Source organism: Dromaius novaehollandiae, chromosome 1 (assembly GCF_036370855.1).
Source record: "Dromaius novaehollandiae isolate bDroNov1 chromosome 1, bDroNov1.hap1, whole genome shotgun sequence".
NCBI lineage: Eukaryota > Metazoa > Chordata > Aves > Casuariiformes > Dromaiidae > Dromaius > Dromaius novaehollandiae.
This window is the reverse complement of record NC_088098.1, coordinates 144,524,527-144,546,244: the sequence shown is the minus strand read 5'-3', so window position 1 is coordinate 144,546,244 and position 21,718 is coordinate 144,524,527. Positions and strand designations below refer to the sequence as shown.

The following is a 21,718-nucleotide window of genomic DNA, read 5'->3' as shown; positions in this document are numbered from 1 at the left end:
TCATAACTCTACAAGAGATCGAACCAAGATGTCAGTGACTTACAAGTGAATTACAGATGATGTGAGAGGGGGAAGGAATGAATTCTCCTGGATTCATCTGACCAAAGTAGATAACTTTGTTGTAGATAGATGCCTCTGGGTTAGTTACCTTGAACTATCTTTCAGTGGTGCAGGAAATAAGTGTTACTATGACTTCATCCATCTCATTCTAGTGCCTGTTTCTTTCCAGTCACTATAAAAGCAGTGTTGAGTTAGTGGCTTAGTTATAGACACATTTACATAGCAGTTGTGTAAGGTTAGGTAAGAAAAACTCCACCCCACAATCTGATGGTTTCTTCAGAGTTAGGTTAAAGTAATTTGAATTTCTTCTTATTCACTTCCAATAGCAAGGATGTTATTTATAATCCTTTTCAAATTATCTGGTCCATTGTGTCCAAGAGACTAGACCTGTTTATGCATATTTTATTTAAGAGTTACTGAATAAAGAGTAAAGATTCTCTTGTGCTCAAAGCCCAGATCCAGTTCTTCCTCATTAATAATCCTGACTACCAGAAGGTTGCAGAGCCAAACTTTATTTTCTTTGATGTTTTTTCTGCAGCTATAGCTCCTACACAGTTTCTAACATTCACAAAGAGATGGAGGTAATCTAAGTTGGTTTAGGAAAAAAAAGAACCTACGTTTCCCTGTACCTGGGAAATTGCATAAAATACTGGGTTGTTATGTGGTGGTGTACAATTATAACCAAGCATCAATCTCATTCAGTTAAGTACTTCTCTCATGAAAAGATATAAAGAATGTCAAAGAAAATTTCAAATACAGCTAAAGATTAAAATATGGAAAAATAAGTTATTCATATATGAGGCAAAGGATGCTTGTGAGTATATTAGTATACTTGTATATATATTTCATTATGAAAAAATGTAGTAGGCACTTCAGAAGGAAAAGCGCACTACAGTGAAACTAAACTGTTCTTTGCACCACAGCTAAGAAAAAAAGGAACATGGCAGTATGGTCCTACCTCTTTTTTAAGGAAATAATGATAGAAAAGTGATGAAGATTGGGTTATTCAAGAGGAGTTGCTAAAACAAACTGAAAAATTAGGAGTAGGAAATCACTAGAACAATACAGCTAGTCCTCAAGCACAAACTAGAAGGAGAAAAATTTCAGTCTTTCATTGAAATAATGGGAGATTATGGGAGAATCTTCTCATGAAAATTTTATTCAGTTCCAGCTGATATTAAAAATAAAAGTAAAATTGTAGCACTAATAATGTAGGTGAATACAGTAGGCTTAGCAATAGATAGCACCTTAAAGACACAGAAGCCCTACTTACCTACTCTGCTAGATTTTCTTTGGTATATCCACAAAAAAAAGTGAATAAAGAAGAAATGAAAAATAAGTCCCCTCAAAACCTGGAATGAAAGTCCTGTCTACAAAGGGGATGCTGTGACTCACACGTACGTGGACAAGCTTCCCAGCAAGCATTTGATGTTGATATGAATGTGTCACTGAAGCCAGTAACTGGCTGTTTTGTAAGCAGAGCAAAGCTCTGGTTGCAGTACTCATGCTAGCATTTTTCAAGGTTATTTGGGTATATGTCTATATGCTTCCTTCAGACATTGATATAAAAAACAGGCCATCACTAAAGCCACCAAGGATGTAGTTTCATCTGCCTTTTCCTTGACCTGAGTGCCATTTTCAGAGTTCCTTTCATCCTGTTTCATATGTCCCCGACAACTTGACTTGTTGGGTCACACATAAACCAGGTTGTGACCTGATTAGAAATCAGAATAGCCCTTTTTTCTTTTGATTTGCATGATCTCCAAAGGCTTTAGAAAACCCATCCCTGTAAAACCCTTGTACAGCTCCTGTGATCCTAATTCAGACTTTTTGATGCATTTACCTAACAAATTCTTCATGGTGAAAGAACTTCACCATTTCCATTCTAGTTGTATTTCCCTTTTGTAAACGGGAAAGTGTAGAGATCTGGTTGACCCTGAATCATAAACTGAATCTGTGGCAGAACAGAGAACTGAGCAGAGCTCTCCAGCACCTTAGTACAGTACCATACTTTCTGGACTCTTGACAGTGGGTACCAGCTGAGTGCTTAGATGCCTCTAATGACCACACAGAGGTGAATATTTTTCGCAGCAGCAGAACTAGCCTTGACAGCTCTCCTCTGGATCTTTGTTGCTAACCCACACTATCATCTCAGATGAGCTTGCATGGTTGTTTGTGGTAAGGGGTGGTAAGCCCTCACAGCACAAAACAGAAACTGCTGAACAGCTGGTGCTGATCACTTCTTCAGTCCAGCTCACTGTGAGGACTTGCAAGGAATGGTACTAGCACAGCCAGGGAAGCAGGATGCAGTCAGGAAGGAGATGTGGAGGATGCAGGGCTAGCACTGCTGTCCAAATAAATGCTACTGAACCAAGCTCTTGAAGTAGTTTTGACCTTGCTGTTGGAAGAGAGGAAGTTTTCAGAAATCCAAGAGTACCCTGTCATCTTTGTTGTCTCTTGAATAATTCCTTTTTATTTTCAAAGGCATAAAAAAGAGATGGTTGCTACTCTTGGACTCATTTGGAAGATCTTGCCCCCAGTAACATTGCCCCAATACACGCTTACTCCATAAAATACATGTGTAAGGTTTGTTAGGTGAATCACCTCCAGTATTAGCTTGTAGAGATCCTAGGGTCATGGATTCAGGTTTAGAAGATCAATGTACACATATCCAAAATACATCTCTTTGCCAATGATTCTGCCTTTGTGCAAATCCAAAGTGTCTTGGTATTGAACAGATTAGCAACTGTCTCACCTTCAAGATCAGTCAGATCCAAAAGTCTGCCATTCTCCTGTCAAAAACATGACACTTCTGTAGGAGCTAGCTCCAGGAAGCAGTCTGAAGATTAGGCTGTAATCACCTGCATGTTACACAAAAGGAAGTGGTGGACAGCTTATTTTAAATGCCTAGTCCTTTATAAATCAACCAAAGGTCAGAGCACTTAACACAAACACAGGAGGTATAGCTTGCCTTGCTCATGATTGTAGAATTTATAATTCACTGTAGACAGGGTCTTAAGTAAAGTGGGGACCTGGACAAAGGACAAAAGACCACATCTTTGTTATTAGTCTCCACTATATCATTGTGCCTGAGCCTTAGTCTACCTGATTAAACACTAGACATATCTTCAGTGTCCGAAACAATAGCAGATATTCCTCACAGCTGAACACAGTTAAATTATTATAGTCTTAAAGTAAGTATCTAATTGCTAGACCCGAAAAATATGCAGCTGGATTAATAATCACATGCCTAAAACAACTAAATGTGCATGCGGTGATCTCCCAGCTTTGAGCAGTTGCACAGTTTTTCATAGAGTGGTCCTGTGATATTCTTTCATTTGCAGGCATGAATGGGACAGCTATTGAAAATTTCATCTGTGTTATTTATAATGTTTCCTTCATGAATTGCACTTGGCATGTAGGCAGGACTGTTCCAGCAGATACCCAATATTTTCTGTACTGGAAGAGCTCCAGGTAAGCAGCTCTGTTTGACTTCTGAATTCTGATCTGGCATGTCACGTTGTCCGTATTTAACTGAAGCACTTTGTTATATAAAGGACAGAAGATTTCAGGGGATGTCAGAATTACATCAGAGATAATTGTGGAAGGCATACAGGATGTAGATTCCAAAATGTGACAATTGAAAATAAGATAGCTCATTTCCTGGTAAATGCATCTAGAAGTGGACAAACCATTGAGTCCTATAAGAAGAAGATTGCTTTGTACAAAATTGGTAAGGATATATTTTTTTCAAATTTTATTTCCAGTTTTATACTAAGGGAATGAAGAATTCATCCCTAGAAAAAGAGCACACATTTGTAACATACTGATCCTCAGGAATTTTTTTTTTCTTTTTCCTCAGCCTTGATGTCTGAAAAGTCAAAATTATAAGAGCGAATGAAAACAACGAATGCAGGGACAATGTGAAATCATAGATTGTGAACATTTCAGTGAAATACTTGTTCTCTGAAAGAAAGATGTCAACTCTGGGGATTAATTCACTAAGGATGCCTCAGAGGGACTATCTTGATGTTGGGCTTATACCTTTATCTCATAATTCTGTTCCTGCACAGAATACAAAAGTACCAAGTGCCTTAAAACTGTAAGGAAAACTCCCCAATACTTGTCAATTAAAGCACATTGCTAGTAAGAAATATAGAAATAAATTGATTCTGTTTAATATGAACATAGTGTCAAAAACCTCTGTACATATTACATTCCCAAATTCAATAAAAGTTAAAAAAATAAAAAAAAAAATTACCTGCTGTTGCTTCAGATACTCCAGACTCCTCATTGGAGTGTTATATCAGGAAGTCCTATATCAAAATATGGGGTGAATCTGATAATTCTGGTAAAGCTGCAGCACACCCTTCTAGACCAGTTGCTTGAACATCCACCTGTATTTTACCAAGCCAAAGTGAAGAGAATTGATTTTTATCCAATTGTATGCCTGATTATATTATTGCAGAAAAGCTCACCCCTCCTTTAAATGTCACTGTGAACTGTACTGGAGTTTCTAATGGTTGTGAAATTCAGTGGCAACCACCTCGCACAAGCCATGTTAAAAGGGATGCTTGCTTCAAATATGAAATTGTCATAGAAAACACGGTAAGAAGAATTTCTTCTATGACTCTTAGTATTACTCAATATGCTTGCATTTCCACACACTTATTTACCATACAACCAATACGCTGTTCTCTCTTCCCCTTCTTAAGTGACCTCTTCTTTTTAATATGTAGTAGCCTTCTTCCATATGAGCTGAGAATTGCTGCTACCCGCAAATAGAGTCAGTCGACTGAGGGAACGCTTTCAGCCCACTCAGCAGCTGGTCTTTAAAGAAGCTTGGCAAGGGATTTCCCATGCTGAAGGTGAATAGCTAGCACAAATAAGTAGATTGATTATATCACCTGGTGACATTATGATGGACAATTATAAGATATGTCAGCAAACTCTGAAAAAAAAAAGTCTAAAAAAATCAAAGCTACAGTTAAACAAGATATGACCAGATTTTGAGTCCCTATAAGGTAGTTTGGGTTCTAGTTGTGACCAACCAATAACCCCTACGAGGGGAGAAGGCTCAGAGGGTGAGGTGTCCCATGAAGTTCAGGAACAATGTAGGATGCAGCTCCTTAATCCTTGCTGTTGCACAGAGAACTGACATTATCTCAACACAAAGGGGCCAGAGGGTGACCTTTGTTGTAGATAGGCAGTCATAGCCGTTAATTGGACCAGGCATAAATATTTCTTCCTGAGTTTATCAAAATAATGTGTATTTCTCCCTGAGTTAGCCAGGCCAGCGTAGGAGGGAAGTGTGTATGTGGCTGAGACAAACAAAGAGTATAAAACCTGAATAACTAACAAAAGAATTTTGAAGAGAGCAACGGGCTTGAGCTGGCCTCGACCCACGTATCCCCTCCTGGTGATTGGGGACACCCAGCATCATGACGGTGAGCATATTATAGAGACTATTTCTATAGTATTGCTAACATTTTAGCAATACTGGGATTTCTAATTTAAGGTTACAGTCATGAATAAGAGCCTGACAGAGGCAACTCACGCTGAGTGGCAAGGGTAGTGATAAGACTGGCTGCAGAGAGTGTTGTCCGAAAAGCGGATTCGTTGCCCGGTGTGCAATGAGCCAATAATTACACACTCAGGAGAGACATTTGTTTATTTATTTCAGAGTTGCGCAAGCCTGGGTGCTCGGTGGTTTTCCACAAATCGAGCACACCCCCCCAACTTTTCAGGTAGCACTTATACAATCAAATTTGCCATATTTGTGACTTCCTTCCTCTCTTACACTGATTGGTTAATGATTTCTTCACATTTCCCTGGGTCCCACCCCTGCTTCTCAAGGTCCTGGTCAATTAATTAACACTGCCCCAGTTGGGTCAGTAGGTGTTATCTTCCAAGGCCCTAAGGAAGAAGACATAATCCAGACCCCTTAATCATCACTGTTTTAACAGTGAGAGGAAGCTTTTTGCTTCCCAAGGTCTTGGCGCCCAAACAGACCTTATTTCTCAGCCTTGGCATCCTCCCTTTCGGAGAGTGGGGCACAGGAATGCAGACTGCTTGTAACTCCCTTATCTTTCCAGCCTGCACCAGCTCTGAGGCCTTTTCTTAACGAACTAGGAGCGCGGCCTAAGGCTTCAGCAAATTTAGCTACTTATGCTAAGCAAGTGTGCGGCTACTCATGCTAAGCAAATTCTATCTAAGATAGAAGTTATCCAAATCTACCTACTTCAAACATTCTTTCTGAGCTTCTCAGGGTTGTCTTGTAACAAGAGGACCGCTGCCATTAAAGAGAGTAGAAACCATTATGAATAGTAACAAAGGCTGGAAAATACTAGCCGATAAATTTGAAAAAGAGAGATAGAAAAATCCTATCTGGGATTTTTCACAGGTAGAACTGATACTGATCCCAGTGATATTTGGGATGAATTTGAAAAAGTGAAGAAAGGAAAGGAAAAAGTGGGCCTTTGCTGGTTGTTAGGAAGTTGCTTGCGAGCAGTATTGGAAAAGTTAGAAAAGGAGATATGTAAGAATAACATGCTAGAAAGAGAGAAAGAAACAGTTATAAAAGATAACATGATGTGTAAAACAAAACGTGCACAGCTAGAAAATCAGAATAGGTTCTTAGAATCAAAACTGTAGCTCCAAACTAAGTTTTTGGCTAAAGCCAGAGATACGCCCCCTAAAATGGATGGCCAGTATATGGGGAAAAAGAGCAAATCAAGTTACCCTCACCATGGATGAGGCTCAAAGTTTAATATTAGGACCAGGGATTCTCCTACAAACCCCTACACCGCAGCAAGCTGACTCGCTGTGGGGCTGCGCTGTGCACTGGGCCAGGTGGCTCCCCACCAACGAGAGGGGTGGGAAGAATAAATGGTTGTGGGAGAGTGCTCGGGAGTTATGAGCTGCCATGCTAACATCTGCTATTTCGGACATGCTGGATAGACCAGAGCCTGTAGGTCAGAACGGGCAACCCCCAAATATTAACCCTTGGCAATCCCATGCCACTCAGGGGGGTATGCGTCCTGTAGTCAAAGGAGCAACAGCAGCGCTAGAAACACTTGCTCTTTCTACAATGACAGGAATAAGTGCAGATACTCAGTGGCAAACGGTTCTGTAGCAGATGTTGTCTGCTTTACCCTTATATGAAACATTAGGCTCTAGGGTAAAGATTAGGACCATACAAATGGTTAAACCCGTCCACAACACAACTCACCCTCAATCCCAATCAAGAAATCCTAAAGGCAAAGATTCCCCAGATGGTGTGTCTGAGGAAAGTAGTCCTGTCTGGCTAAAACCCTTAGATAAAGGGTTAATGAGGCGGCAACTGCATGGTCTTCCAACTGCAGTGCTAAAACAGTTAGCACAAACTCCAGCACAGCGATCAGACCCAGTTAATGAACAAAGCAATTCAGATGAATAGAGGAGCCGGTTCAGGCGCCCAGGCAGCTGCGCGGAACCAGAGTCTGGAAATGTTGGTAGCTGGAAATGATAAATATACCACAACATTTTTGATTGATACAGGAGCGCAGGTTTCAATGATAGATCAACGTACCTGTGAGGGTGAAGCTCCTTTAAAGAAACAAATAGTTTCAGTAGTTGGCATTAATGGTGCAATTGACACCTATCCAGGCATATGGGCTAAATTAATATTGTCCAGTGGACGTACGTACTGTAGGACCCTTGTTGTTATTGGGCAAAATGAATATTCTGGGAATGGATATTCTGAAAGGATAGTTGTGGATAGATAGCTGGAGTAAGCGGGAAATTGGCACTCCTTCAGTTACAGGAAAAAGCTAATCTTCAAATTATTAAGCCTATGAATCTCTTACAAATAGTTCCACTCATGCCTAACAGCAAAACAGTAAACATTCCTCAGTATAAGCTACCTGCTCCTGCCATAAAACCTGTGACAGAATTAGTCAAACAATTAGAGCAATGAGGTATTATAGAAAAAAAACATTCACCATATAACAGCCCAACTCGGCCTGTTACAAAACAGATGGGATATGGCGCCTATTGACTATAGGGCTTTAAATAAAGCAACTGGCCCTTTAACAGCCACTCTTTCTAGCATAGTAGATATAGTTAATACAATAAATGAATGTGCTTTTCCATGGATAGAAGTGTTAGATGTAAAAGATATGTTCTTTATGATCCCAGTACAAGAGCAAGAAAACCCAAAATTTGCTTTTACTTGGGGTTGCATACAATGCATCTTTAATCGCCTGCCCCAAGGTTTTAAACATAGCCCCACCATTGCCCATGCTATCTTAGCTAAAGAACTAGAATCAGTCATCCTCCCACCTAAAGTAACAATTTTATTATACATAGATGATATTCTAATCAGAGGACCAGATGAAGAAATGGTCCACCAAAGTATGGATGCTGTTGTCTAGCATTTCCAAGAATTAAATATTAGCATTGCCATCTCAAAACAGCAAGATCCAAGTCAAGCGGTTATATTTGTAGGTACTCGATGAGTAGTAGGACGGAAAACTGTGCCAGAATCCGTATTAACAGTGATACAAAATATTCCAGCACCTTCTGACAAAAAAAAAGAATTGTGGGCTTTATTAGAAACTTTTGGGTTTTGGAGATCACACTTTCCTGGATTCAATATTCTGGCGAGACCTCTGTATGATCAGCTGAAGAAAACCATGGTATGGAACTGGGAACAAAAACGTCATGAAGCACTAAATGCTTTAAAAGATGAAATTGTTACTTACCAGTCTATGGGACTGATCCACCCTACACACTCATTTACTATATATTTACCATAGGCATAGTGACAAGGGATATCAATGGGGGTTATGGCAACAAAGATGTGCAATATAAAGAAGGATTACCCTATGACCTTTGGCTCTAAATCGTGGCAAGGCTCTCAAGGGAACTACACTCCCTTTGAGAAAGTGCTATTAGTGGCATATGAAGGGCTGTTAACTAATGAGCCATTAACTCAAGAAAGGGAAATCAAATTGTGTGTGCCTGTTCTTATTTTAAAACAAATTTTATCTGGTAAACCTTTACCCCTAGGGGTAGCATAGAAGACCACAGTGCAGCGATGGGCTTTGTATATACATCACTGGGTGACAAGTGATGGGACGAATAAAGAAAACAGATTACCGGAGAGCCTAGAGCAAATTGGGATGCCTGTGGAGCACTCCCATCCATTCGCCTCCCCGATACCTACCGCCTCCCCCTGGGGCAAGGAGACCAAAGCCCTGGTGCTAGGAGCCACTTGTGTCTATATGGACTCATATGCTGTATGGGCCAGTACCACCCGATGGCTGGGGAACTGGATGAAAAACAATTGGCCAGTAAATGGTAGAGATGTATGAGGAAAAACACACTGGGAAAAGATTTATGATACAGCTCAATCTAAAAACATATCCATAGGACGTGTATCTGCCCAACAAAAACCTAAAAAAACCTCAGGCAAAGTAGAATCAGATGGCTGATCATTTGGCTAGAAAAAACGTATTACAAAATTCTGAGGCAGAATGGCAAGGTAAATGATTACATGAATAGCTAGGACACACTGGGAGTTATGATTTATTTCAACAGGCTGCAAGGAGAGGACGGCCTGTGACAAAAGCTCTGCTAAATCAAAAATCCTGTGTAACATCAAGTATTTTCAAAGTAAACTTTTATATTAAACATTGCACTCCTTGTGTGTGGAATATCTAAAAGAACCTGGTCAGAGAGCACTGGCCTCTGACACTAGTGTAGTGTCTTATTCATGGTACTGTTCGTGATGAAGTTAGGTCAGGATCTTCTTTCCTGTAGTTTTCCTCACTGCACTCTCATAGCCCATCTGTCACGTTTTATAAGCCCTTAGGTGTTATGCAGAACTAACTATTCAGTCAGGGGTTTTGTCATGTCTTTTGCAGACGGTCAACCTCACTTTGCATTTGTTCCTGCTTGTTGTAATTGTCAGTGCTGCTCAGTCATGTTTATGGTATTGCTACACGAGATCCAAAGCTTTTCCTCATTCCTTGCTGCCTGACTTATCCCAATATTTTAGAGGGCCTTCAGTAGTGTGCGAACAGCAGTGCTTCCACCGATTTTGTAATGAGCATCTGTAAATTAGGATTTGCTGCAAGAGCTTTTAGATATCTCCATCTGGCAGTTGTGTATCCAGCCTTGTCTTCATCTCCCATTGCCTTAATTTATAATCCTAGTGATACCAGTGAGATATTGCTGAAGCAGTACTTAGTTACTATGACTACCAAAGAGTAAGGGGAGAAGGGATAAATCAAGATCTGGACAAGATGTATCTAGGCACTACATTGGGTATGCCTCCCTTTCCTCCCCCCAATGCCTCCCTTTCCTCCCCCCAATGCCTCCCCTCCCACCCCCCATAAAAGAGATGACACTCTAATTTGGTCTTCTGGGGGGGGGGGGGGGGGTTGTGTGGCGGTTGATGGACAGACTGACAGTGGATGCATTTCTATTGAAGAGCAAAGCTGCACAGTAAAGGGAAATGGATAGTGAATTAGTGAATTCAGGGTATAACTAGGATGCTTGCATCAGTGCAAGCATTCAAAATTGCCCAAATGGCTAACTTTAAATGTAGATAGCTTATGTAGATGTTGCGCTCAGGCAACAGTCCTGCTGGTTTAGAGACAAGAGCTATGTGACGTTAAACTCATTTGCTGAGCACGAGGGGAAGAAAAAGTAAACAATGCAAGTAGAAAAGCAGACTGATTAAACAGATAATGCTGAAGGCATCATTTAAGCACTTGTACTACAGCTGGTGCCAAATACTGTTTTTTTGGTACTTCCTGATTCACTGTTAACTGAAATTCTGTGGTCCTTTTGTGCGCTGCTTTTTCATAAGCAGGCATCATCCCAGATCCAGCTAACTAATTAGTTGCCTCAACATTTGAAGCTGATCGAATTCTTAGATTTAGCTGAAGTAGGTCTGCACCTTATACACAGGAGTACCTTGAATTTGCATTGCAGCTGTTTTAGCAAACCTTACTTGGTAGTTATGTCAAAGTCCAATATTTATTGCATGGAAAAGTTCAGTGCTTCATGATAAGCAGATGCAGAAGGGCAGTAATGCTGCATCCATTTGCTGCATTTTTTAAGAGCTTTTTAAAAAAAATTAAAGTGGATCCATGTTTTCAAATAAAAATAAATATTCTGTTAGGTTATTGAAGCAGAATAACCAGGTTTTTCAGGCCTTAAATCATGGTTTTTATGATACAATTCAGTAATTGTAGGTATTTTAAAGAGCTGGATGAATATGGGCAGTCATATTATAGCCATCAGAATGAAAAGGCTACACAAACAAAAGTTTTGATGGAAAATAATTGTTTCCATTTACTAGTATTTTTTTCAGACTCTCTGTTTTGCATGAGCAAAACATACAGTTTTCATTTCTGGGCAATCTGAGCCTTTCTTGTTTTAGGTTTTGTTTTTTGTTTTTTTTTCTTTTTGATTCTCAGTTTTACCATCAAATTTAAAGGATACCTTATTTCAGAGCACTAGTGGTCAGGAAAAACCTTTCAGTGGAAGAACAGCTTACTTCATAGTCTTAAAAAGAAGGTGTTTAAAATACTAAATGCACATTTTTTTCTGAAAATGAAACACTCAGAAGGCAGGATCCTTTATTATATAGTAGCAAAAAGAATAATCATAAAAATTAAAGTTTTCTTTTGTTGCTAGGCGGATCCTGAGAAAAGCACCAAAGATACATCTAAAACAGTAAGTCTTCATTAGCATATTAATCTAATGTTTATGCTGGGTTGAAAGCTCACCTATATAAGAGCATCTTCAAACCAAATTGTTTTGGTTTTAATCTACCAGTTCCAGTATACCATACAGGCCTTTTATCTAAAAGTTTCCTAAGCACAAAATATTTTAACCTGTTTATAAAACATAGTACAAAAAATACCTACACAGGTAGAACTTTTTATGACTCCTTTGAATGTCACAAAACCTTCTATTTTACAGTTCATTGTACGTCCTACCTCCTCCTACACACACACACATATATATACACATACACATATATGCGGATTGTAACTCCACATTGCACCTGGACAAACAAAATGTGGAATGTCTCTGGAATGAGTTGAGATGACAGAGGCAGGAAAATTCCACCTAAAAGATTAAGTTAGCATAAAGGAGAAAGAAAAAAAAATCTAATTTTCAAGAAGGCTCAATATTCTTCTGAGAATAATTTCAATATATATCAAACTTTTTCCTTCAGCATAATCTGGCCATTATACTTCAGTTTTGAATACATCCATTGGGTACAGAAATATCAGACCTCTAAAGAATTAATTTCTAGTAGAACAAACTACTTGTAGATTAAAAATAAACTTTTGATTTTTTTTTCCAAAGTCACAGTGTTTAAGTGGAGGCTAAGGAGCCTGGGAAGCATACAGTAAATTTTATCTTCACATCAATAACAAATACATTCAAACAAAAAGGGTTGGGATGGAACAAGCTAATTTATTAAGGGATAGAAATTCTGTTTGCTGTTTGACTCTGGTCTGTTTACAGAAGTATGCACAAACTTTCTTCTGTAATAGTTTGCATCAATAAATGAACCTGACATATTTTTATCATCTGCACCTCTAGCAAAGGAAAAGCTCTAAGTCTACTTGTTTTGTATTTAGAAAAACGACATCAGAGGAAGATCATACATATTTCAAAACTTCAATGCAGAAAAAAGATACATTGTCAAAATCAGAGCAACTGACAGTGGTTGTTTAGTGAGCACAAACTGGGGGGAATGGAGTACGCCTGTTGAGTTTGGTAAGAATGAAAATCATTTTCTTGGCCTAGTTTTCTCTCAGTTATTACTTGTCTGCCTCATTTATTGCTTATAGATATTTTTTGCTTATAGATAGAAACATTTTGCTTATAGACAGAAACACATTTAAATGATTGTTAGGGAAACTGTTCAATACAGTGTCCTTAACAGGCTTTGACTCTAGGTTTCAGCTTTATCCAAAAAATACAAAATAATTTTGTATAAGATGATTTTGTTAGTGTTACACCTCGAGCTGGGTGCCTCCTCTGAGGGACCCCCGAATGGAAAATTCCCTGGGTATTTACACCCCTACAGGTTAAATTCTTTGTCCATTCTCTGATTTGTTGCACTAATGATTGCTCAACACGTAGTAGCTTCTTCGCTCCTGGTTGGTTTCCCCCTTGTCTCCAGGTGGAGTTATGATACTCGCTGATCATTGTTGAGGCTGTTTTCACTGTTTTGGTACTTTCTTATCTCCCTGTTCTCTCCTTGTTCAAACTGGCTCAAACAAGTTCAGGAAAAGTTCAGCGATGGGCAGCCTTAGGTTTCAGTAGATTTAGCTACTAGTGCTAAGCAAATGTTATTATATCCAGCAGTCCCTCCCTTTGTTTTTGTGGACATCCCTGCCCTCTAATAATCGTTCCTGTTCAAGCATTCTCCAGTATCCTTGTATCGAACGCAATAACATTCTGTAAGCAGTCGCGTGCACCGGTAGTAACACAACATGCCAATAACGGAATGATTATTACTGTTACTTGGTAGACTAGGATTTGAGTTACCTCTTTTGGTGTGACCATGTTCTGGGGCTTGAGTGGATTTTAGTTTTAATTTTAGCATAATCTCAGGCTCCGTTATGGATAATTTGGAATGGGCCATCCGAATAGTAAGTAAGCTTAATCATTTTGATAATTTGAATAGAGTTATTAGTTAGCTGATAGTGTTAATGCACATATTCTAGCCTCTATAGGCTGTGGTTGATGTAATGGGTGGGAACACCACCAATTAATATGTCCTGCCACCCCTGGCCTAGTTACACTTCCCCAACTTGAATCTTCAGAGTTATTTATCCACTGGCCTCGGTAACACTGGTCACACCAACGGGGGTCACAAGGACCACAATTATTACATGTCACCCAGGGCCACAATCTTAATTCTTCCCTCTTTGGAGCCGATTCGGGAGGAGGGCACTTCTGTAAGCGTGATGAAGACACCAGTGAGGGCAATGTCTTTTGTTTACTCTCTGAGACAGTTAGCTCAGCCAAGCAACTGGCAACTCACGTGTCCACATGGCTCTGGAAAGCAAACAAGTGCAGCACGTACTGGGAATTCCCTCGGTTTTCGAGAACTAGAATGGCTTTATCTTCCAGGGTAGAAGTCCTGCTCTCCTGGGAAGGTGGTCATTTCTTGACATGGGATTGATGGATCCAGTGATCCTTCCCTGCAATCTTTACAGCAAAATAAGAGGTTAATAACACTGTATAGGAGCCCTCCCATTTAAGCTCAAGTTTATTTTTTCTGCTGTGTACCTTAATCATAACCTCATCACCAGGTTGAGTATTATGTACCTTGATTTCTGTAGGTACTGCCTGAGCCCATTGGGCTTGGTTCCATGCATTTCAGAAAGAAGCTTGTAAAGTTAACACACATTTGGTTAACCGCTCATCCCAATCCAAGAGGCAGGTCTTTGCTGGGATATAAGTCCTGAGTACAACTAACTGTCGTCCAAACAAAACTTCCACTGGGGACAACCCTACTGGCTGTCTCAGGGTACTTCTGATTTCCCACAAAACTAAATTTAAAGCTGTTGGCCATTTAAGATTGGTTTGTATATATACTCATGCTAATTTAGCCTTGATGGTTCTATTCATCCTTTCACCTGCCCTGAGGATTGAGGGTGGTAGGGTGTGTGTAATTCTCTACGGATTCCTATCATTTGATATAGTTTTTCTAAGGTTCCAGCTGAAAAATGAGAATCCCTGTCCGAATTTATAGTTTCCAGTACTCCATATCGAGCAACAATTTCCCTTAATGGAGCCTTAATTACTGCAGGTGTATCTCCCTCGCAAGTAGGAAAGGCTTCTACCCAACCATTTAGCTGGTCGATGATCATTAGAAGGTGTTCGTAGCCTTCAGCAGGTGGAAGATCAGCATAATCGATTTATAGGCATTGGAAAGGGAAATATGCCCAGGGGCAACTTCCTTGCTCAGTTTTTGGTCGAGTATCATTAAACTTCTAGCACGTCAGGCAGGTGGTGGTTATGCATTTTGCAACAGCATAAACTCCCAGAGCTGCCCAGCTTTGTAAGATTTGTGAGGTGATAGCTGATGGGCCTTTGTGTCCACAACCATGGTACCATCTAGCTATGGGAAGTACATATCTAGCTTGAAGGATGGGTTTATTACCTATGGTTCAAATTCCTTCATTGTTTTGAATTGCTTCCCATTTTCTCCAATTTTCTTTTTCCTTCTTTGGTATGTCTTCATAGATTTTTGCTGGGCTTAATATGTTTGGCCAGTCTTGTGTAAGTTCTATGTTAGTCACAGAAAAGAGTTTTCAGGTGGCTGCTTTAGCTGCTCTGTTCGCTGGATTATTCTCTTGTGCCACATCAGATACTCCTCTTGTATGGGCCAGGCAATATATAACGGCGTTTCTTTAGGGATTTCAATTGCCTTTAACAACCCTTGCACTTCTTGTCCATCAGCAATCATCTTCCCAGACAATGTAAAGAATCTTCTCTCCTACCACAGCATTCCTGTAGCATGGCATACCCCAAAAGCATATTTAGAGTCAGTATATATGTTGATCCGGAGGTTCTCTCCCAACTTTATGGCTTGTGTAGGAGTTATCAGTTCTGCCGCTTGAGCACTAATGGATAGGGGCAAAGGGCCAGCTTCAAGTATTTCAAAGAAGCTGGTAACTGCATACCCTGAACGCTGTTTTCTGTTCAGGTAGTAAGATGCACCATCAGTGAAGAGGATTAGATCCGGATTTTTGAGGGGTACATCTTTAAGGTCCTCTCGGGGTTTAATGGAGCTGATAATCACCTGTTCGCAGGAGTGATGTCATTCTCCACCTTCAGGTAGGGGCAATAGTGTAGCTGTATTTAAAATGTTGCATCTTTTTAGGGTTACATTATCTGCATGTAGAATCGTAAATTCAAATCGGTGGGCTCTCTATGGTGACAGTGGCGGGTAGCATACTGCCTTAGTAATAACTCTACTTCATGAGGTACATACAGTCTTCGGATGGCCCAGAACTATGGGCCATGCCTTTTTGATAATGGCTGTGGTTGCAGCTGTCACTCTAATACACCCCAGAAAACCTTTAGCTACCAAATCTAACTGGGTTGAGTAATAGGCTACTGGCCTGCAATGAGGGTCTAACCTTTGAGTGAGCACTCTGCTTGCTACTCCTTGTTGTTCATGGGCAAACAGTTCAAAATCTTTATTATAATATGGTAACCCTAATGCTGAAGCAGAAGTCAAGGCCCTTTTCACAGATATAAAAGCTTTTTCTCACTCTGAATCCTAGGCCAGTGGCTCCGCCTCTTCCTTCTTTGTTGCCTGGACTAGGGATTTAATAATTTCTCCTAGTCCAGGAATCCATGGTCTGCAGAATCCTACAGCCCTTAAAAATTCCCTTAGCTGTCTCTTAGTTACTGGGCGTGGTAACTCGAGAATTGCTTTTTTAAAATAAAACCTAAATACTTTACTTCCTCTTCACACAGCTGAAGCTTGGATACGGATGCACAGTGCCCTTTTTCTGCTAAGGAAGTACATAAGAAAACAGTGTCCCTCAAACACGTTTCATAATTCCTACTGGCTAACAATAAATCTTCTGCATACTGTGTTAGCACTGATTCTTTTGGAAGCTCAATGTCTTCCAAATCATTTTAAAATATTTGTGAAAAAATAGTTGGAGACCCAGTAAATCTCTGTAGCAATTGAGTCCAGGTTAACCGCTGTCCTTTGCAGGTAGAGGCAAAGAGTTCGTGACTATCTTCAGCTATTGGTATACTGAAAAAGGGTGCCGTTGGGTTAATCACAGTGAAACATGCTGCCCAATGGGGTATTTGCAACAATACAGTCGAAGGGTCAGGAACCACTGGGTGAGGAGCAATTACATATTGATTAACAGCTCTCAAGTCTTGTACAAATTGTTACTCCAGGTCACCATCGGAATCTAATCTGTTCTTTTCACCTGGTAAAATTAGGGTATTATACAGAGATTCATGGGTTTATAGAATACCGGATTTTAGATAATAGTCTATCTGGTTTTGGATACCCCTTTCTGCCTCCTGTGGAATAGGGTATTATTTAACCAGAGGGGGAGGTCCTTCCTTTGTTCTAATTGAAACTGGACTGGCTGACTTTAACATGCCTACATCCACCCCCAAGCAGCTCCACAATTTGGTTGGGACTGATTTTAGTTTGGATGGAATCGGTAATTCTGTTATCCTTTCATCTCCCATTTCAGCCAAAATACATGATCCCATAGAGATTAATTTTACCCCTTCTGGCTGGAGGCAGATTTGAGTATCCACAGTTTGTAGAAAGTAAGTCTCTTCCCAAGAGACAAGAAGGTAGAAATTACAAAATGGCCCCATACTCCATGCAATCAAATCTTGGGGCCCCCAGGGCTGGTAAACTCGCATAGGAGCTACCCAAAGTGCACTGTCCAGACCTGGCAGGGGTGCTCCTGGCACAGGAACAACTTGCAAAGAGGCTCGAAAGGCAGAGGTGGACAGCAAGGGGTGGGGGCTATAGAGAAGTTGAAGCAGAGAGTAGTGCATAGGGTGGAGCGGTTTCCACAAGCGTTTTAGCAGCTGCACTACTTATGGTATTCTGAGAAGAAACTTTTCTCTTGCTTTTAGACATCTCTTCTTTTCTAGGGAATGTCCAATTACTCCATACGTACCAATAATACATTTGTCCCGGGAATCTGTCTTCTAGATGATGTTGTAAAAAGGTCAGTTCTTGTTGGTCAAAAGTACTTTGTGGTGGCCACCATTCAGCTGGGCTGCCCTCCTGGGTAAGGAGGAGCCGGTCTTGCTGGCACAAAGTCACTAGTTTCTTTTTTCCTAACCCTATGGTACTGCCAGTCTTTCTCCAGTTTTCCAGTACCTCAGCTAAGGGTGTCCCCTTCTCTACACCAGGTGCATTTCCCCTGTGTATCAGAGTCTTGCGGTGCGCCACACTGATCAGGCTGCGCACTCCCCCTTCTGGTTGGATTGAGATGGGACTCGAAGTCACTCAAATCCCAGAGGTGGGACTCGAACCCACTCTTCCCAAAATTCAGATGCAGAATTTTAACACACACCAGTCAGTACCTCCCATCACCAAAGCTCTGAGGTGAACTCACCCAATGCTTGCTGTTGGAAGTTTGGAGGTAAGACGATCTGACAGTGGTTGCCTGGGTTGCCAAACCATTAGGGAAACTATTCAATACAGTGTCCTTAACAGGCTTTGACTCTAGGTTTCCGCTTTATCCAAAAGATACAAAATAATTTTGTATAAGATGATTTTATTAGTATTACAGCTCGAGCTGGGTGCCTCCTCTGAGGGACCCCCGAACAGAAAACTCCCTGGATATTTATACCCCTACGGGCTAACTTCTTTGTCCATTCTCCAGTTTGTTGCACCAATGATTGCTCAACACATAGTAGCTTCTTCGCTCCTGGTAGGTTTCCCCCTTGTCTCCAGGTGCAGTTATGGTACTCGCTACTCATTGTTGAGGCTGTTTTCGCTATTTTGTTACTTTCTTATCTCCCTGTTCTCTCCTTGTTTGAGCTGGCTCAAACAAGTTCAGGAAAAGTTCAGAGATGTGCGGCCTTAGGCTTCAGTAGATTTAGCTACTAGTGCTAAGCAAATGCTATTATATCCAGCAATGATATTCACACATTATTCCAATTTGCCAGGATGAAAAAGGGGAAAGAATTTGCACTTATCTTCATGCTAGGGAAGCCTCCAAGCACTCTGGTACGACAGTGGGTGCTTATTGCAAGGAGATAGCCAGTGAATAAAACAAATCTTTTCCAGGTTTCTGTTGCCAGCGCTTTTTCTTCTCCCATTTCTACTTCTGTCTTTATAGACTTCTCTTTTACACTATTATGATTTGCCACCTTGGATTTTGAAGTGTTCTAAAGGCCTCAGTTCCTTGCAAAAAGCTGTCTCAGGTAGGTAGTCCACATATCGCCAGCCATCCTGTTCCTTCACACCTTACAAAGCGATGGAGAGCTAAACTAAGGAAGAAGCCACTTCATATTTGTGTTTGATACTATCATTCATCAAAGCAGATGTTTCACGCAGCTGTGTGATCATTCCTGTTCTGTGATACTAATGAGCACTTTGATGACTGCTTGTCTTTCAGGAAGAGCACACCTTAAGTCCACTTCAGGATATACTCTATTTCTGCTATCAGTGACAACAGCAAGTCTCATATTTTTTCTCTGCATAGTGTAAGCCTTATTTCTTGTGGAAAATTTTTATTCTATGCTTGAATTAAACAAAAAAAACCCTCCCCTCCCCCTACCAAGAAAAGTTCTGATGCCTATTAAAAGGATAAGAGATGGGAAAATTCAACACTGAACTATTGTAGGAGTCGTGACCTGCTGGATATTCCTTACATATGCTCTGTATTTCTAATTCCCACTGTAACACAACTCTCTCCTGTAGTGGGAGAAGGCCTTATACTCATGCCCCTCTCCCACCTTCAGACACACTGATGCAGATAGGTGGCACCTGAAGTTTTTCTTTGTTTTTCAGATATTTCCCATTCAGAGATAGAAATACTTCTTTTTTTCCACTTTGAATCACTATGATTCTTTAACAATTCATAAAAGAAGTTATAGTCCAAATTCTGAACAATGAACTGACACCATTGTGCTCAACCCATGCAATTCTTAGTTATTCTTTCATTACTTCAGTCTTGGGGGAAGAAAATAATGTCTCAGCAGTACCATAACTTAATCAGTGTTGTTTTGTCTGCATACTCAGTCTTTTCCTCACTACCCCTTTTTGCTGCTCTAGAACTTGTTTGAAAACAACATCTGCTCCAATACCACAGCCGAAAGACCCATTCCATGAGATCTCTCCTATGCATTTCCAGGTATGTTTTCTTTCCATTTGCAGGAAATTTGTTATAAATGAGGATGCATTGCAGTATGAAAGATAGGACCTAAGTGCCAGAGAGACGATCAGAAGCAAGGAGTAATGTTCTCTTTTTCTCGTAAATGGGTACTGAAAGAGGAAGTTCACATGCAAATAATTCTTTTCTTTTTCTTTTTACGTTCTGAAGCATTTGGGGTGCATCTACCTGGTGCATTGGGGAAATATACAATTTTACCCTGTTCTCCCTATAAGCCATTTTTTACCATTAGAACAGTGCCATGCCTAAGCTTCTCAGCACAATGATAGAGCACATCAAGGCTGTCAGTCAGCTGTGGGAGAGAGAAGGGGCAGAAAAATCTACTGATAATCAAAAATACTTGTCTCATAGTACATGTTGAGACTTGTATAGTTTCTAGGGTGCAATAAGCAAGAGAGTCACCACACAGAGCTGGGAGATTCTAGCTTATGCAGAGAGCTTCAGATAGATGTTCTTCATGAGAAGAACAAGGAAGAGATGGACAGACAGTCACAGGTAACAGCGGAGACCTGCAGGTCTGGAGGGCATTGTGGCAAAGTTTTCTGCAATTCAGAAAGTCTTTGAGTTGGTTACATCCATGTCTGGAAACAAGAACATGCCTGCAAGGATATGGTGGGCCACTGGACAGCCTTTATGAATCTTTTTAATTTCTGTTCCTTAGTCACTTTGACTTCTCCATGTTTAGAAAGCTGAATTTTATGGCTTTGGAGTAGAAAAGTATTTTGTTACTCTTTGGGAAACTCACCATGAAGGAAAGACCTGGACAGATCTGCTTCACTGCTCTCACTGACAGGGTCCCACAGCAACTTCTGTAAAATAAATAGCCACTGTCTGAAAAACAGGTAGGTCATAAATTGTAACTAGTGGCCAATCTCATGCATTAAACTAATGAAATGTTTCATTCTTCCTTTATTAGACAGAATATGAGAATCAATTAATAGAGCATGAAACTGAAGAAATAATAACAACGATTGAAGAAATGGCATAATGGCATGCAAGTGCAATGAGCAGTTTGAATTTTTACCCACACATATATTTTGTTTCTTTATCTTGTGGGCAGAAATAACAGTGTTACCTGTAGAGGCAGTTTCCCAAGAACCTATCTTTAAAAACTTCTTTGTATTTGCTTCCATTTTCCACAAATAATTTGAGTTGTTTTGACTCTTGTTTCTTCTTATGATTACTATTCTTGCAATGTTTCAGAAAAATATTTCAGTAGTGCTTGGAAGCTATTGCTGGACAAATGTGCGCTGCTTTTATACACCATGCAAAAGAATAAAATAAAAACACCTGAATTTAAGGTTCTCATTCAAAATCTCCAGTGGTCCAGTGCCTTGCAAAAGGCACAGCTACATCTGGATTGTGATCAGGAATACAAGTTTGTCATCTGTGTGAAAACCCAGTGAAAACTGGCCATGATTAAGCCTCTTAAAAAAGATCATTTGCACATACAAAAGGAGTATTGTTAAAGGGATCAGGAGATAATTTCTTTATAAGTCCATTTGTTACCTCCAGACTATGTTGCTGAATCCTTCTGAACAGCATCCCTAAGATGTTGCTTCCAGACATTCACAAAACCAAAAATTTCCTCCCAGTTCTTCTCACTTCATATCTGTTATAAATGAAAAAATAGCTTAAATTGTGAATGCTAACAGGCAGCAGATAATTGTATGTGTGTGTCTGTATGGGGGGGGGGGGGGGGGGTGAATGCCAGAAACTGAACT

General features: G+C 40.3%; 1 protein-coding gene across 1 annotated transcript; it reads left to right on the top strand.

Annotated features, from left to right (window-relative positions):
• Window positions 1-3,406: 3,406 nt before the first annotated feature.
• On the top strand, window positions 3,407-21,294 carry LOC112992413 (granulocyte-macrophage colony-stimulating factor receptor subunit alpha-like). The gene is made up of 8 exons (XM_026115459.2): window positions 3,407-3,534; window positions 3,618-3,793; window positions 4,529-4,668; window positions 11,752-11,790; window positions 12,711-12,849; window positions 19,218-19,305; window positions 19,877-19,955; window positions 20,911-21,294. Exons 1-8 carry the CDS (start codon window positions 3,407-3,409, stop codon window positions 20,980-20,982), a joined length of 861 nt encoding a protein of 286 aa, XP_025971244.1. The 3' UTR covers window positions 20,983-21,294.
• Window positions 21,295-21,718: the final 424 nt, after the last annotated feature.

Excerpts from the sequence above, each read along its gene's own strand:
- LOC112992413 (XM_026115459.2), top strand. The coding sequence starts at position 3,407 with ATGAATGGGACAGCTATTGAAAATTTCATCTGTGTTATTTATAATGTT. Across the intron at positions 3,535-3,617 it reads CTGTACTGGAAGAGCTCCAG|GACAGAAGATTTCAGGGGAT; the intron begins GTAAGCAGCTCT and ends TGTTATATAAAG. Across the intron at positions 19,956-20,910 it reads TCTCTCCTATGCATTTCCAG|ACAGAATATGAGAATCAATT; the intron begins GTATGTTTTCTT and ends TTCCTTTATTAG.